The 17,687-nt window shown below is 41.5% G+C and overlaps 1 protein-coding gene across 2 annotated transcripts; it reads right to left on the bottom strand.

The window, feature by feature from the left end:
- Positions 1 to 206: 206 nt before the first annotated feature.
- ttc21b (tetratricopeptide repeat domain 21B) lies at positions 207 to 16,744 on the bottom strand. 2 transcript variants are annotated; one of them, XM_023981421.2, is made up of 30 exons: positions 16,497 to 16,744; positions 16,200 to 16,251; positions 15,482 to 15,611; positions 14,721 to 14,831; positions 14,462 to 14,628; positions 14,045 to 14,167; positions 13,447 to 13,604; positions 12,656 to 12,740; positions 12,255 to 12,353; positions 11,797 to 11,989; positions 8,550 to 8,647; positions 7,849 to 8,049; positions 7,402 to 7,531; positions 7,130 to 7,287; positions 6,812 to 7,036; positions 6,335 to 6,573; positions 5,766 to 5,838; positions 5,382 to 5,492; positions 4,329 to 4,467; positions 4,073 to 4,179; positions 3,703 to 3,891; positions 3,284 to 3,394; positions 3,108 to 3,189; positions 2,780 to 2,930; positions 2,535 to 2,696; positions 1,521 to 1,716; positions 939 to 1,163; positions 738 to 858; positions 573 to 640; positions 207 to 460 (listed from the first exon to the last, which is right to left on the bottom strand). In XM_023981421.2, the coding sequence occupies exons 2-30, from the start codon at positions 16,230 to 16,232 to the stop codon at positions 383 to 385; spliced, it is 3,963 nt and encodes a 1,320-aa protein (XP_023837189.1). In that variant the 5' UTR covers positions 16,233 to 16,251; positions 16,497 to 16,744; the 3' UTR covers positions 207 to 382. The 2 variants fall into 2 exon arrangements, with proteins under 2 accessions (XP_023837189.1, XP_023837188.1); XM_023981420.2 differs by lacking the exon at positions 16,497 to 16,744 and having other exon boundaries at positions 16,200 to 16,428.
- Between the last annotated feature and the right edge of the window lie 943 nt (positions 16,745 to 17,687).

Raw genomic sequence — 17,687 nt, 5'->3', positions numbered from 1 at the left:
CTTTAGACCAGGAACATTTGGGACATCACCATGTCTGCTCTCGTATATAATGACATGTTAATAAGGTGTACAATTAAGATTTATTTAAGATTAAGATTGAACTCTGTGACATTTATTGCAAAGCAATACGTCTTTCTTTAGAGTGTTGAAACAGAGTCACTGTTTTCATTGCATTGTAAGAAAAACACAATAACTCTACAACAATGTGTTTTGTATTGTAATCACGTTTATAAAAAGCACTGTCTCTCATCCCTCCAAAATTCCATTTATAATTACATCCAAATACTTACCTAAGTAATAATGCTTGATAACAAAACACATCAAAAAAGATTTAGCAATAATACACCCACACACTGCACTCTCTCTCGCTAAAACATTTATGTTAAGACCGCAAAGCTGCCCGAGCTTTGTCCAAGATGTCCTTCCTCATCTTTGGATAATTGGGATGAGCATCCAAAACCTAAACAAAACATGAATATTTAGTTTATGCATATGATATTATTCAATGACAACACGTAAACAAAAATCACAATTCAACAAAAATAACATGTGAAGCTACGATTTCAACTTACCTTATGACAGACATCTATGGCATCAACATGCCTCTTTGCTTTCAGGTAGTTGAATGCAAGCTTGTATCCTGGGACAAACACATACTACTATTCATGGACTGTTGTATATTTACATTTTTTTTTTTWWATCTAATGGCAGCATGTACAAGATGTCCTTAAACATACCTATCGTGGGGTTCGTTTGGTTTCCATATTTCCAAGCCATTTCATAGTTCAGCGCTGCATCCCGGAATGCCTGCTCCTTCTCCATAATGTAGCCCATGTATTCATAAGCTTTACAGCAGGACTGTGAAAATTAACAATGACTGTTACCGTGAGTGACTCAAACTCATTCGGATACATTTTTGATCAAGGGTATGCATTGACCTTATTATGGCGAAGGCATCTCTTCAAGAGGTCCCCGGCCATGTCATATTTCCCTGACTGGATGTAGATGTCGGCCAGAAGCAGCCAGCTCTTCTCAAACTCGTCAGCGTCAACAATGCTCCAGTTCATCTTAGCTACGCGTTTGAGCTGGTTCCTGGCTCGAGGGGTTTGTTTGAGAATCATGTAGGCTGTCGCCATGGCTAGCAGTGCAGGCACATGGTCCTTCTAAGTTAAAACAGAGAGCTCTGGTTAGTTCGGTGTCATTTTACAGCGAATCAGGTCTAACATTTCCCTCTATTTCTATGAAGTAGACAAGAGTATCCAAAAATGCAAACAAAGGCTTCCTTGTCAGCAAGGAGGATTCAATTTGCGCAACAGGATATTATCTTACACAAGTTATCTTACTATGTTAAAGACATAGTAAGTTACTCAATAAATAAGCTGTTAAGGAAACCTCCAAAGTCAGCATCAAGAAAGTGTAAAGCAAAGAGAAAGCCTAAGATAATTCACCCGTGTAGTGCTGTTAGATTTGCTAAGGGTGTGTGTGTGAACACTTATGTACACCATCTAGAGTTGATTTACCTCATTGTTTGCAATCTCTGTGAAAACATTCAGGGCTTTCTCGACGTTGGCTTTCTGCTTGGTGGCCAGAAAGCAGTAGTTCTCTAGGATCCGTAGTTGGACGTGTCCACCGGCTGTCTGGGGCTTTAACTCATTCAGGAGCTTCTCTGCTGTCCTCACGGCGAGCTGCTCTGACTCCTGCTTCTCAGTAGAGTTCCTGAGCATAGATGAAAATGGAAAAGGAAGTGCATTTACATCAATGACAGCCAGATAAATGAGCAAGTATAACATGGACATAAGAATTTGTGTTTTAGCTAAGATATACACTGAGTGTACAACACATTAAGAACACCTTCCTAATATTGAGTTGCACCCTTCCCCCCCTCTTTGCCCTCAGAACAGCCTCAATTCGTCGGGGTATGGACTCTATAAGGTGTCGAAACAGTTCCACAGGGATGCTGGCTCATGTTGACTCCAATGCTTCCCACAGTTGGCTGGATGTCCTTTGGGTGGTGGACCATTCTTGATACATGCAGGAAACTGTTCATCTACACTGATTGAAGTGGATTTAACAAGAGACATCAATAAGGGATCACAGCATTCCCCTGGTCAGTCTATGTCATGGAAATAGCAGGTGTTCCTAATGTTTTGTACACTCAGTGTATAGTCACTGTAAGCATTAAAAAAACATCTCCACAGCTAATATTCAGCTGTTCATTGAAATACATAGCTGAATGGAACTCCATGTTCCTCACGCAAAAAGTAAATCCACCTCCAAGAAAGGTGAAATGCGATAGACCATATGACTGGACAGGAAATAGAAAGCATCAACTGAATGTTAAATGTGTTTCCTGTCAGATATTTTGTCTGTATTGTCTACTTGTTTAATGTTTGTGAAGTCTTGATTTGTGGTTATTTATAATGTCTTCTTAATTGGTGTTGGAGCCCAGTAAGATTAGCTAGCGTTACAGCGTTAGCTAATGGGGATCCTAATAAAAATGACAAAAATAACAAATTACTGCACATGTAACACACCCCATGTCACCATCTAGGTTCTCAAAGACTTCTCCTCCCATGGTGTCATTGTCTGGGTTAAGACAGATCTCAATCATGTTGTACACAGCATTCTGCCCCCAGTCGTTGTCTTTCCGTGCCTTGTTGAAGTGTCGCAACCCATCATTGGGTTCACCTGTGTACCTGGGCAACAAATACAACTTAATTATTTTWAAAAAGACACCATAATCAATCTAGCTAAAGATACTTTTGACTAATGCACTTACCACAGATAAAGTCCTTTGCAGTAGTTAAACCCAGGGTCAAACTTTGCCCTGGAGGAATGTTTTTCAGCCATCTCCAGAAACCTGGGAACTTCCTCTAACTTCCCAGCTCTCCTCAGCAGGTCGATTAGACGTGATAGTGTTGGGTAGTTGTCTGGCAGGAACATATGGGAAAGACATTACTTCCCTTCCAGGGGAGGTCAAATCAGCAGTGCATATTTACATTGAGGTTCTTACGCTTCCTTTTCAAGCTTTACAAATCTCAATTTAAATTCTATTTCAGGGGGGAAGTTGTGTATTCAGACCTAAGAGAAACAGAGACCTGTCACACCTGGTTTGCGCTCCAGTAGCTGCTGAAAGTGGAAAACGGCTTGCTCATAGTCCTGCTTCCTGAACATCAGGTCAGCCATCATCTACGAGGAAACAGAGAAGTTCGGAAAACAATCAAGTTTTACAATAGGATTTTCCTTTGGGACTTGACAGAAATGGCATATAAATAGAACTAACCAGTGTTGCATCTTCATTGACCTGGTCACTCTTCAGAAGGACACTGCATTGCTGTTGGCAGCCATCCACATCATCTAGAGTGAGGTACAACCGCGCCAGCTCCAGCATCACCTGGTAACAATGAAAGCATTCAATTGAATTAAACTTTTTTAACCAATTACGTTCTAGCATCATAACTATAATACCATTTCCTATGAGCAATTGTTGCAGTATGCCCTGCTGGCATTAAACATACATTTACACATTCATAATAATTTATTTGAATGTAATTATAAACATTTATTGATTATTAACATGATAAACTACTGTAATATGCAAATGAKCAAATACAAAAACTGCATAGAAAGAAAGGGATGCTGGGGATTCACAAATACAGCTGCAGGGAGCACACACTGAAGGCTTGATTCAGCTGCACCGACCTTGCCATCACTCTCACAATAGACAAGAGCTTCTTTGTAGAATTTCACTGCTCTCTCATAGCCTCTAAGACTCGTGTAGTGTTTAGCGATCTCGCCACAGATCTCTGCAGCGAGCTGCTTCTGCATGGAGACAGCGTCTGGCTGCTCCAACTGCACCCGCTTCAACACCTTGGCCTGCACATCCCGGGCCTAAAAGAAAACACAAGTCTGGGCTCAGAGCATAGCTAAGAAATAGCAATGTTGTGAATTATGCATGTATTTTAGAGGAGACAGATTTTCAATCTTAGAAATGATCATAATAATATATTTCAGTTATTTCAGTTTCTCTCATTGCTTAGCATAATGGCTTTTACAATATCAGAATACTTACTCGTTGCAAGGAAAGTAAAGCATCCTCGTTTTTGTCAACCTTGCCTTGGATCTTGGCCAACAGGACCAGATAGCGACAATCATCGGTCAGCAACGGCAGCTCATTTACTAGACAAAACAACACAAGGTGACGAGTGAGAAGTCGGAAAAGCGCTATATAAGTAACTATGTATTATCATTGTAATTTATGAACAGCAACAAAACATAGAATTTAACATACAAAATGTTCAAAACTGTAGCAATGATGTCCAGCTTACCTGGTTCATGGGCGAGAGCCTCTTGCAAAACTTTCTCACACCTCTCGTACTGTCTCATCTTCATAAGCAGTTCAGCCAGGTCATATCGCAGGAAGTTCTGCTGCTCAGTCTTCAGAGCAGCTTCATAGTAATTGATTGCCTGTGAATAACAGTGGTGAATCATACAGCTATTGACTACTATAGATTGATCTTTGAATGAATWTTTTCTTACAGGCCTGCTACACTGGATACGTAACTTTTGCAGTGCGTGCGCCATCGCGCTCRTGTAGATTTTTTTCCACCCACACTAGACGTGATCAGGACACGTAGGTTGAAATATCAAAACGAACTCGGAACCAAGTATATTAATTTGGGGACAGGTCGAAAAGCATTMAACATTTATGGAAATGTAGCTAGCTAGCTTGCTGTTGCTAGCTAATTTGTCCTGGGATATAAACATTGCGTTGTTATTTTACCTGAAATGCACAAGGTCCTCTACTCTGACAATTAATCCACTGAAGAAATGGTAAACTGAGTTCGTTTCTAGTAATCTCTCCTCCTTCAGGCTTCTTCTTCTTTGGACTTTATATGGCGGTTGGCAACCAACWTTAAGATGCATTACCACCACCAACTGGACTGGAGTGTGGATCTCAGTTCATCTTTCAATCACCAACGTGGGTATATGGTCCTAAGAACAAATGAGGAGATGGGAGAGGCGGGACTTGCAGCGCATCAAGCATCACAAATAGAACCAAATTCTATTTTAGCACCTGGCTACGCAGACGCGTGCGAGCAGTGTGGGTCCAATGATTGAAGAACATGTATGTGTACATTTATTTTGCAACGCACGCGATGTGGGCGGTGTGGTCAGCATGTAAGACACTCCAATTTATTTCAAAGAAACCTGGGCATAAGGAGCACAGCTGTGAAAGGATTGCATTACTTAGCGTAAAATTACGCTCTGGTTTTATTTGTAATAATTTGACGTGCTTGCGCGGCAAAAATGTACACATCCAGTGTAGCAGCTACTGTTTTCCCGATGCCTCAGTGTAGCTCCCCAGTTAGTATACAGACCTTGACGTAATTGTGAGTCTTGACGAGAGCTTTCCCAATCTTGCTGGCCAGAGCTCCATCTTTGGGGTTTTTCTTCAGAGCCTGTTCGTAGATCTCAATGGCCTTCTCTGGCTGTGGATAAACGGACTTGACTTAGTGACATTTAGCTGTACCGAACATTAACTGTGATGATTCAACATTCCACAGTGAGGGAGTCATGAAGGAAGATATAAGCACAATGMACAGATGTTTACTCTTTATAAATATATGCATGAATTAATAAAACACTGCATAATACTACTTCCTATGAACACACTACTGTAAAAGACCCCAAAACCCTGCAAGCCTTGCATTGCCTCGTTTTGGGCAACAACGAGATTAATGGATATTCAATTTCATACCTACCTCTTGGATATTCACATAAGCATCCCCAAGTAAAAGATATGTATGAGGACTGGGCAGCTTCTCTACTAATTCTCTGAGGAAAGACAGGAAAAATATCACATAGAATATCTAGAATAAGATTCAATCACATTATACAGACATGGGTCTGCTCTGCTCTGAGGTTCACTCATCCTTAATGGCTTCCCAGCGGTGTCTCTGTGTGGAAAATTCTGTCAACACAAGTATAGTATCAGAGATGAGGTGATGGGCCTTCGGCTCACTTTTAAACACTGCAGGCAGCTTTGCACATTACAGCCTTGCTGCATGAGTGGATAAAGTTGAACATTTACACTTGATTTGCTGTGAACTTGTGGCCTGCATACTGTTATGGACTGACTGCTGCTATGGCATGGGTGGGTGGGCTGACACAGCAATGGGGGATGTGGTTAGTACACTGAATAAGAGACGTGGTTTCAAGAAATAATAAACTATTTGTTACCCTAAGCTACATGTCAAACACCATTAGTGAACAGCTTGTGTGCCTAACGGTCAGACTATAGCCTTTTTTATAATGCCGTGTTGTTCCTCACCTGTAACAACTGGCATAAAGGCGCTTCTCTTTCCTGTGATTCAGATATATGTTGGCCATCTTCTCCTTGGCCTGTATATAGTAGGGCTGCTCAGGGGTGATGTTTCTGAGCATGCTCAGCGCAAGCTCGGTGTCGCCACGCAGCAGAGCCAGGTCAGCATTGGCGATGGTGACACGCAGCTCCTCAGGAGTGCCCGAGAACTCGTTGATGGCGTCTTGCATCACTTTGGCGGCTTCGTGCTGAAACGTCAAACCCACATTCATGAATCAGACTTCACTGTTCAACACTGGGCAACGACATGACTGAGACAGAAGAGAATGGACAAACACTACCGGGAATGTAAGTACAATAAAATATGGAGGATCTGCATTTCATGAGTTCCTGGAAAGTACACGGTTCCTAGAAAGATGGGCATATCTCAAGATATATTGAATAATACTCTCTGTTGCTGAGCTTGTTCTCTCCATGTTCCCTTACCTGTTCTCCGTTGAGCCAGAGGGCCTCGGCGAGTTCCAGGAACACGGACACACAGTCAGCAGAGCTCAGCTCCACCTTCTTGTTCTTGGATTTGGCTGAGGCACCAGCCCTGCGGACCCCCGGCAGGATCATGGCCATCTGCAGAGTCTGGATGGCCTCTTGGAGCTCTCCCATCTTCTTCTGGGCCTGGGCCTTTATAAGGTGATACACAGGGTGCTCTCGGACCTGGCAGGGAGCAGCACAGTTATTAGAGGATGGATGTTCCCATAACAGTTCTGTTTGATCTAATATCACGTTCATCTGGAATGCTGTTCTTACCGCAAAGTTGTGACTGAGGCAAAGCTCCAGAGACTGGGAGGAGAGCTTGTAGTTGCCTTGTAAGAGGTGGATCTGTGCCATGAGCAGGTGGGCCTCAGCATGGGAGGGACATTGGTCCAGGCAGTGTTGGAGGCTGCTCTGTGCAGAGTCAATGTCACCTAAAGGACATCAGCATTGCCATCAAACCCATTAATTGTTGTCAGCCATGTTGAGAACAACTTGGCATGAAAACAGAGCAGAATTGTGTCACATGCAATTCCGTTGAAACTCACCAGACTGAAACCTAACTTTGGCCAATAGGAAGACACCTTGTAGGAGTCCAGGTACTATCTTGACCACAGTGTCCAACACAGAGGCACAGTGTTGGAGCTGAGGGGCAGGAGGCTGGCCCTGGGCTGGAGGCTAACACACACATCTCTACGATCAAGACCACAATGAATGACACGACGGGGGCTAAAAATCTATTTACGACCTGTGACAACATTTTTGTATTGTTTGTTAATCCCAGTAAATGTGGTGTCAGAAATGACTGACAGTAATCTCTATAAATGTATCTGTAGATATGCAAAGCCCCCCCCCCCCCCACCTGGAGACCGGGGTTCAATCCCCAAGTTGATCTTTCCACCTTTCTCTCCTCTCCTTATCTATAGTCCCCTATAATAAAACCTTAAAATATGTATTGAACAAATGTATCCATAGACATCTCTCTCCAGACTGACCTTAGCAGGACAGAGTGCTATGTACTCCTTGACGATCTCCAGCAGGAAGTCAGGGTTGAGCTTCTCAAAGTAGTCCACCCCCAGTGGCAGGCCCTGCAGTGTGGAGAAGTGGGTGTCCACGGCATCATTCAGCAGGTTGGTGACCTCATCCTGTGACCTGCGTTTCTTCACAGCCAGCATGGCACGCAGGTACAGCAGCTCCTGACAGACAGGAAAGAGCATGCCAATGGTGTCAACAGGTTCACACAACAGTATTCAGCTCAGTAGGGCAGCTCTAACACAACATGGTTTGTAGGACCAAGGTACAGCAGAGCGTGCCAAATGGCACCCTATTACCTATATAGTGCACTACTTTTGACCAGAGCCCTATGGGCCTTTATAGTGCACTATAAAGGGAATAAGGTGCCATTTGGAATGTACCCAGAGTCTCCTCTATAATACTTAAGATCCACAGGACCAGCTGTTACTCACCGGTTACTTATCCAAGCTGATGTCACTGTTAAGGGCTTAGCAAACACAGGAAAGCCCACACATTTCTAAAGAACTACCATTACCTAAACAAAAAGCTGCCAAAAAGCTACTAAGCTTCACTAGATGACCAAACACTAGATATTAATGTCAAAAGTAGAATTAGAAATATAATACTTCGGCGAGGACTTTGAACTGGATTGAACAGAGCAATATCTCTCTATCAGCCTTACCCCTGATTTCCCGATAGACTGCTGGATCTCTGTGAGAAACTCCAGCTGTTGCTCTGCATCCTCCAAGTTTCCCTCGATCAGCTGGCACCTGATAATACCTGGAAATACAGATCAGATGTTTTTACAATCTACATCTAAAGGATTTACAACTTCATTATTTGTTTATAGCTGGTTTATAATATTATAATGAAGAATAAACGTTACCAAATTCTATATAGTTGATGTCGGAAGTTTACATACATCTTAGCCAAATACATTTAATAAACTCAGTTTTTCAGAATTCTTGACATTTAATCCGAGTAAAAATTCCCTGTCTTAGGTCAGTTAGGATCACCACTTTATTGTAAGAATGTGAAATGTCAGAATAATAGGAGAGAATTATGTATTTCAGCTTTTATTTCTTTCATCACATTCCCAGTGGGTCAGAAGTTTACATACACTCAATTAGTATTGGTTAGAATTGCCTTTAAATTGTTTAACTTGGGTCAAACGTTTGGGTAGCCTTCCACAAGCTTCCCACAATAAGTTGGGTGAATTTTGGCCCATTCCTCCTGACAGAGCTGGTGTAACTGAGTCAGTTTATAGGCCTCCTTGCTCGCACATGCTTTTTCAGTTCTGTCCACAAATGTTCTATAGCATTGAGGTCAGGGCTTTGTGATGGCCACTCCAATACCTTGATTTTGTTGTCCTTAAGCCATTTTGCCACAACTTTGGAAGTATGCTTGGGTCATTGTCAACATTTGGAAGACCCATTTGCGACCAAGCTTTAACTTCCTGACTGATGTCTTGAGATGTTGCTTCAAAATATCCACAGAATTTTCCTACCTCATGACACCATCTATTTTGTGAAGTGCACCAGTCCCTCTTGCAGCAAAGCACCCCCACAACATGATGCTGCCACCCCCGTGCTTCACGGTTGGGATGGTGTTCTTCGGCTTGCAAGCCTCCCCCTTTTTCCTCCAAACATAATGATGGTCATTAAGGCCAAACAGTTCTATTTCTGTTTCATCAGATCAGAGGACATTTCTCCAAAAAGTACAATCTTTGTCCCCATGTGCAGTTGCAAACCGTAGTCTGGCATTTTATGGTGGTTTTGGAGCAGTGGCTTCTTCCTTGCTGAGCGGCCTTTCAGGTTATGTCGATATAGGACTCGTTTTACTGTGGATATAGGTACTTTTGTACCCGTTTCCTCCAGCATCGTCACAAGGTCCTTTGTGTCACGCCCTGACCTTAGAGAGCCTTTTTTATGTCTCTTTTTGGTTTGGTCAGGGTGTGATTTGGGTGGGCATTCTATGGCCTTTACTTCTATGATTTTGTGTTTCTATGTTTTGGCCGGGTATGGTTCTCAATCAGGGACAGCTGTCTATCGTTGTCTCTGATTGGGAATCATACTTAGGCAGCCCTTTTTCCCACCTGTGATTGTGGGTAGTTAACTTTGTTTGTGGCACTATAGCCCTGTAAGCTTCACGGTTGTTTCGTTCGTTTGTTGTTTTGTTGGCGACATTTTAAATAAAAAGGAAAATGTACGCTCACCACGCTGGACTTTGGTCCACTTCTTTTGACGGCCGTGACACTTTGCTGTTGTTCTAGTAACCGAAGATCGAATCCCCAAGCTGACATGGTGAAAATCTGTCGTTCTGTCCCTGAACAAGGCAGTTAACCCACTGTTCCTAGGCTGTCATTGAAAATATGATTTTCTTCTTAACTGACTTGCCTAGTTAAATAAAGATAAATAGATACCCGTATTATTAGGAACCTGGTTGCAGTTCCTGTGGCTTCCACTAGATGTCAAGTCTTAAGAAATTGGTCGATGTTTTTCTTTTGAGAAATGAAGAAGTAGTGCTATTCATTCCATGTGTCACTCTGAAGGTCCCTACTATTTTYGTGTGCGTGAACAGGAGTGCGCTCCGTGTTATTTTTCATCGGTATTGGAAACAGATTATCCCGTCTTAAATTTTATCGATTATTTACATTTTAGGATACCTGAGGTTGGATTAGGAACGTTGCTTGAAATGTTTGGACCAAGTTTACAGGTAACTTATTAGATACTTTGTAGTCATGTTGGGCGAGTTGGAACCGGTGTATTTCTGAATCAAACGCACCAAATAAATGGACATTTTGGGGATATAAAGAAGGAATTTATCGAACAAAACGACCATTCATTGTGTCACTGAGACATTTGGGATTGTAAAAAGAAGATCTTCAAAGGTAAGGAATTTATTATATCGTTATTTCTGACTTTTGTGTCGCACCTGCCTGGCTGAAAAATTATTTTCATGTGTTTGTATGCAGGGCRCTGTCCTCAGATAATTGCATGGTCTGCTTTCGCCGTAAAGCCTTTTTGAAATCTGACATGGCGGCTGGATTAACAAGAAGTTAAGCTTTATTTTGATGTATTACTWATATTTTTGTGAATGTTGAATATTGATATTTCTGTAGTTTGAATTTGGCGCTCTGAAATTTCACTGGATGTTGTCAAATCGAACCCGCTAMAGGGATTGGCGCGTGAAGGGATCACTAATAGGTTAAATAAAGGTCAAATAAAATACATTTTCACACCAAAGTAAGTTCATCTCTAGTAGACAGAACGCGTCTTCCTCCTGAGCGGTATGACGGCTGTGTGGTCCCATGCTGTTTATACTTGCATACTATTGTTTGTACAGATGAACGTGGTACCTTCAGGCGTTTGGAAATTGCTCCCAAGGATGAACCAGACTTGTGGAGGTCTCCAATTTTTTTCTGGGGTCTTGGCTGATTTCTTTTGATTTTCCCATGATGTCAAGCAAAGAGGCACTGAGTTTGAAGTTTGAAGGTAGACCTTGAAAAACATCCACAGGTACGMCTTCAACTGACTCAAATTATGTAAATTAGCCTATCAGAAGCTTCTAAAGCCATGACATAATTTTCTGGAATTTTCCATGCTGTTTAAAGGCACAGTCAACTTAGTGTACGTAAACTTCTGACCAACTGGAATTGTGATACAGTGAAATAGTCTGTCTGTAAACAATTGTTGGAAAAAATGAATTGTCATGCACAAAGTAGATGTCCTAACCGACTTGCCAAAACTATAGTTTGTTAACAAGAAACTTGTGGAGTGGTTGAAAAACGAGTTGTAATGACTCCAACATAAGTGTATGTAAACTTCAGACTTCAACTGTAGGTATAGAATTACATGCATAGCTACATTACAGCTAAAAAGTTTGAGATCTATGGCATATGTCTAAACAATCAGGGAAGCCTGTCTCACCTGTCAAAGCCGAGACACTTGTTTCGTCCAGAGTCATGGCAGTCTTGTACCACTTCATAGCCTCTTTGATTCTTCCCTGCAGAACAAACTGGTAGCCCAGCTCTGTGGCCAGATCAGAATCCCCTTGGGCCTGGGAGAAGGCTCTGTCCACCATGATGTGGGTCTGCTGAATCACTTTCTCATTTCTTCCACACTAGCAAATGACAACAGAGTTAAGTCTTTGTGTATACCTCATGTCAGACATGCAATTGTCCTGGTTCAGGGACTGTAATGTTACAAGGTGAAGTGAAAGGGTTCTCGATCTATTCAGAGGTGACACCTAGTCACAGTAGTTTCCATGTAAAAAAAATTTTTTATCAAAAAGCATTAAAACACTGAATAGAGTGTCTTATAAGCCCATGTGGGCTGGGCATCCTGAARATGCAATAYGCTCGAATAATAAATCAAATTAGTCTTACCACCCGTGTGAAAGCCAAGGACATCCTGTAGAAAAGCTCTGGGCTGTGAGGCTCTTGGGCGTCCAGGTTGCTGACGAGACTTGAGAGCAGATTTAGTGACTGCCAAAAGTAAAAAGGGTATCCCATTTGACCACGTACACATCATGGGAATCATTATGTACCATTCACACGTAGTTGTGTGGTGACAGGTTGAAGTGCATGCTAGCTGATCCCTAAGACTTCCAGTCTTTGCGGCAACGCTAGTTAGCAGTGGCTCGAAACTACCTCTAACTTTCTTCATACTGGAAGCAGAGATATAAAAAATGGTATCCACGAGTTCATCTGACTCTGGGGAAATATATAAAGGGCTTCATTGCCAAAATCCCGAACCATCCCTTTAACTCTTAATGTTTGGAAATTACCTCTGTGATGTCCCCCTCTCTGCATAAGGAGTGAAGAGCGAGCATTCTCAGGGCTTCTAGGTTGTTTTTATCCCTCTGCAAGAGCCTAGAATGGGACAGGAAACATCTCTTTAATGATCAGCACTGTTTGTTTGATGCTAATGAAAATGTGGTGTTGTCAGAGTATTGTATTCGTTTCTTCCCATGATGGCTTATATGCCCGACAAGGCTGGAGGAAAGGGAGAGAGAATACAATCTAAGGAAGAACACCCACTTAGACAATGAGAAAAGAGAGAACCGGACTGTGCACTGCATGTGTCCATTCCTGTTCAAAGAGCTATGGCTAAGCAGGGCTAAACCAGTGGCTCTGGCCTTGGGCTTAGTCCCCTTAGAAATGGGCTCCACCTGAGTGATCCTCCTTCCTGCAGTTCATAGAACCTGGAGAAGTGCATCCTGGGAAACGTGTGGCTCTAGCGCTTCAGCTCAAAAGCCTTTTCATATTCCCTGGCTCTGGCCAGGGTCCAGCGGGCGAGCAGTCAGGAACAATGGCTCAGTCATTATGCCACTGGTTCCAGGCATCACGCTCCATTTTAATTTGCACTTCAATACGGGCCACTTGCAAAGGCTGACTGGCTCGTTCTTTATATGGCTGCTATTGATTGACCAAATCCATCAATGAACGTATTTATTTGATCCAAACAAATCTTTACAAACTAAGATTAAAGCCAGCTATTATTTCCAGTGTCATTAGCTTAAGTAACAAGAAAACAGAAATTCTAGAGCAAAATCACCTCTAATATGAGATACTATACCTCTGTGCTGCATCTACAGTTTGCTCCCAGTCCTGCAGCGTCAATAGAAGCTTCATCTTCTTGATAAAGGCAGGAAGGAACCCAGGGAAACTAACAATCACTTGGTTGACTGTCTCCAAAGCTCCAGAATAATTATGCCGATACTCATAGTAATGTGCCTGAAACAGATAAAATATCACACAATTTATGGACATGTTGAGGGAAAGTAAAATGCACTGTTGTACATCTGTTTCAAAAGCAAATTACTCTCCACAAAGAGCAAAAGATAGCAAGCTAACAATTGGTCTCACTGTATTACCACAGATAAGGCAACATAGAGCATTGGCATTTCAAAACGGTCCATTCAATATTCAAGATATGGTACAAATTGAGAAACAGGTTGTGTTAGTGAATAATAGCCTCGGTCATCCTAGTGAGGTTGTGGGATACAGAGAATCCAGCACAATGGGGGATTATCATGCAGGCACAATAACTAGGTGCCACATGAAATATGAGACGTGACAAAGACCTCAACAATGTCTCCAATATCTTAACATCTCTTCTCATTGCAAGTGAAGTAATCTATTCATGGCAACACAAGGGTTGTGTGCCTTCTTACCTTTCCCATCAGAGCRAAAACATCTGCTTTCTCTTTCAGGCCTTCGTCAAAGTATTTCCCAGCCTTCTTGGCATATGCATCCTTACCAGAGGTCAGATCTATCCAGCCTTTAAGGATAATCCCCTGAACAACAGACATTAATCCAAATGTTAGAAGGGTAGACAAATATAAATCAGAGTAGACCTCTACCTGGTTTTCAAGTAATTCCACTCAAAATGCTCCTAAAACAAATTCTCAAATAGCCTAGTGCTGACAAAGGCCATCCATAGGCAACCCTATAGTGGGCATAATTTCATCCATTTAACTGTTTGAGGTATGTATACAGTGACACTTGCAGACTTCGTAAGTTTTTGCAAATGCATCTTCAAAAGAAAAAAAATATTTGATACAAGTTGAGAGAAACATAACCAAACTCACTTCTCGGGAACCATTAGAGACTTTGATCATCCTCTCTATGTATTCCCTTGCTTTGTCATTTCGTCCCAGAAGCCAGAGGAACATCCCAGCGTAGTAGAGACCCTTAGGKGTTGCACTTTTACGGTCCTCTTTCACCTTGGCATCCAGTTCCTGAATGACATCTCGATCTGAAGTCAACATAAAAAGTTAAGTGTATAGATTCAGCTACAAAAAAAATACACAGAGACATAAACATGGATCAAGACAAATATGGGTTTACCTGGGTTGGGCCTTTTCTTTTCAGCAAAAACAAGAGCCATGAATGTACAGAGGGACATATCTCTTCTATCTTTTATCGTCTCAAACTCATGGATGGCTTCCTGAATTTGATCTAAAACGAAACATATAAATCATTTGTATTTATTATGGATCCACATTAGCTGCTGCCAAAATTAAGGCAGTTATACATTTTTTTTAAACATTACAATACAGGTTTCACAACACACTGTGATTGATATTACATGAAACAGATATACAGGTCCAAAAGTATTTGAACAGTGACAGATTTTTTGTTGATTTGGCTCTGTACTCCAGCACTTCGGATTTTAAATGATACAATGACTATGAGGTTAAAGGGATACTTCGGTATTTTGGCAATGATGTCAGATTAATTTATGGATACTATTTTTATGTCTCTGTGTCCAGTATGAAGAAAGTTAGTGGTAGTTTTGTGAGACAATGCTAACTAGCGTTAGCACATTGACTGGAAGTCTATATTCTTATTTACAATAAAAGTGACTCCAAAATKAAGTGTGGGGGGGGGCTGCTATGTACAAAAAATGCTGCAATTTCTAAACGGTTAACCAGATATGGATGAAATTACCCTATAACTAAAGCTGACAGTTTGCAATTTAACCTCATAGTTGTGTCATTTCAAATCCAGAGTGCTGGAGTATAGAGCCAAAACAACAAATAATTGTGGACCTCCCTGTTGCTGCTTTATTTAATTGTTTTAAACTAAGCAATGGAGTACTCATTTACCTTGCATCAGGGTGCTGTAGGCATGGAAAAAGCTGAAGATTGGATCATTGCTGAATTTCCTCTGTGCCACAGCTGCAGCATTTAATACATGATTGAAATACTTCTCGTGGCAATAGTAGTTGATCAAGGCCTGGGAACAAAAACATGAAATGTAGAGCTGTGATAGAAAATAGCTTAATTTATGGCAGAGATCAAAACCACAAAAACATTTCAGAAAATACCTGAGTAAATCAAAGTAGGCTGTAAACCAACATTGTGCTGATAAAAATAAAAACTTATGGAATGCAAACGGTCAGCATGACAATACTTGTACGTAATATCCTCCATGTCCAAGTTGGCCTGTGTTACTGATGGGAAGTCGTGTGTTTATTCAACAATGTAACCAATATGCTGATGAAGACCATTCATAACCTGAATAACGTAGGAGCTTTATCCTSAATGTTTTGCCCCTTATTCTGTGAGAATAAATAAATACCTTACACGTTTTTATAATAAATGTCACTTGCATGTCATCATAACCTTATCTGCCAGGCAGGATGTTTAACTGTGCGTTTTTATTTTCAGAACTTTGAAAGAACCAAGTAGGCTACACTGCAGCTTGACATTCTMAACAAGCTAAACAGGCTACACGGTGATGTGTTGCTTTATTGTATACGTTGAGGTGAACATGTCTCAGTACAAATAGAAATTGGCTACAGCGCAACACTACAACACTTACCAGCATTGACTCTTCGTCCTCCATTTCTGCCATGGCAACGTTTCACCTCAAACTGCAGCAATGAAATAGATCTTAAATATTTAACTGAATACTGCGGCCACATGTACTCTTAAAAGGCAAGATAGAAACCGATTATAGGTAMATTTTTTGCCATCTTACAAGCACCAGTATGCGTCTTTCGTTTACTTGACAACCACCAACGCCATTTTTAAATTGTAGAGGAAGTTGAAAATCATTGGTTTAACAATAATGTTTCACAAGGTGGCGCACCAAACACGCTGAATGTAAAATACTGACCCCACCCGCATGCCGCGCTTGTGGTTCTTTGGCACAAAGGCTGTGAGAAGAGGACGCTTGTGGCTACTTTTTCGGGTTTTCTTGTTTGGACAAAAGTAACCTAGGTTCCCATCTTTAGGCTGTGACCCTTAAACCGATTCTAAGTGGTTGAGGTTTACACTAGTTACCACAAAGTAAAAATGTCTATATTAAATTCATGAAAACAACAATTTGAAGAAGATAMATTKTAGAAATAGGCGGGGTCTATRACTTTGTGGCTGTGGTAACTAGTGACGACCAGTGGACGAGTGGATTTCGTTCGTAGGCAAACGGAAGACGGTCCTCCCACAGAGKTTCATTAAAGACAGTACAGTATGAAGATAGACTAAAGCTGCTTGTCCAAAATAAATCCCCGATCACACTCGTAGGTGATGTCATGGCGACGTTGATTAGCTAAACTGATACGTAGGAAACACGTCATCGGGTATAACGGTCTCTCGAACCGAACTGCGCATGTGCAGGCCGTCAACTCAAAGGCACTCCTTCGATATAAAGTTGTTTTTGACGAAAATCAAAACGTGTCACTTTCATGAGGTTGGGGTAATAACATGTTCTACTACCAAAGACATTGCCTCAAATCTAGGTTGTGCCTATAGATTTCGAGAAAATGAACAACTAAGGAAGAATTGTTCCTTTCTCTCATTGACTTCTCAAACCCCAGACCCCGGTCTGGTCTTGAAAACGTTTTGAAAACCATACACACGCTTAAAAACAACATGCTACTGATATGTTTTATTTATAAAATGTCTTGCACAACTAACTTCACTTGTTTATAGCCCTTYAAACATGTATTTGGTGATCCCCTGTCTGTAAATGTAATTTGCCTGATGACACGTGAGTGGCGAATGAGTTTCCTCGATTACCTTTGACCTTTTTCAAAAGTAGGCAAGAGAAAATATAAACGCAACATGCAACAATTTCAAATATTTGACTGAGTTACAGTTCATATAGGGAAATCGGTCAATTAAATAAATTAATAAGGCCCTAATTTATGGATTTCACTGGACTGGGCAGGGGTGCAYAGGCCCACCCACTGGGGAGCCAGGCCCAGCCAATCAGAATGAGTTTTCCCCACACAAAAGGGTTTTATTACAGACAGAAATACCCCCCCCCCAGACCCGGCGCCAGAACTAATCAGTTGGACGGGCATTT

This window comes from Salvelinus sp. IW2-2015, linkage group LG36, assembly GCF_002910315.2.
Source record: "Salvelinus sp. IW2-2015 linkage group LG36, ASM291031v2, whole genome shotgun sequence".
NCBI classification, from domain to species: Eukaryota; Metazoa; Chordata; class Actinopteri; order Salmoniformes; family Salmonidae; genus Salvelinus; species Salvelinus sp. IW2-2015.
The sequence above is the reverse complement of the archived record's forward strand: the minus strand, read 5'-3'. Positions and strand labels throughout refer to the sequence as shown.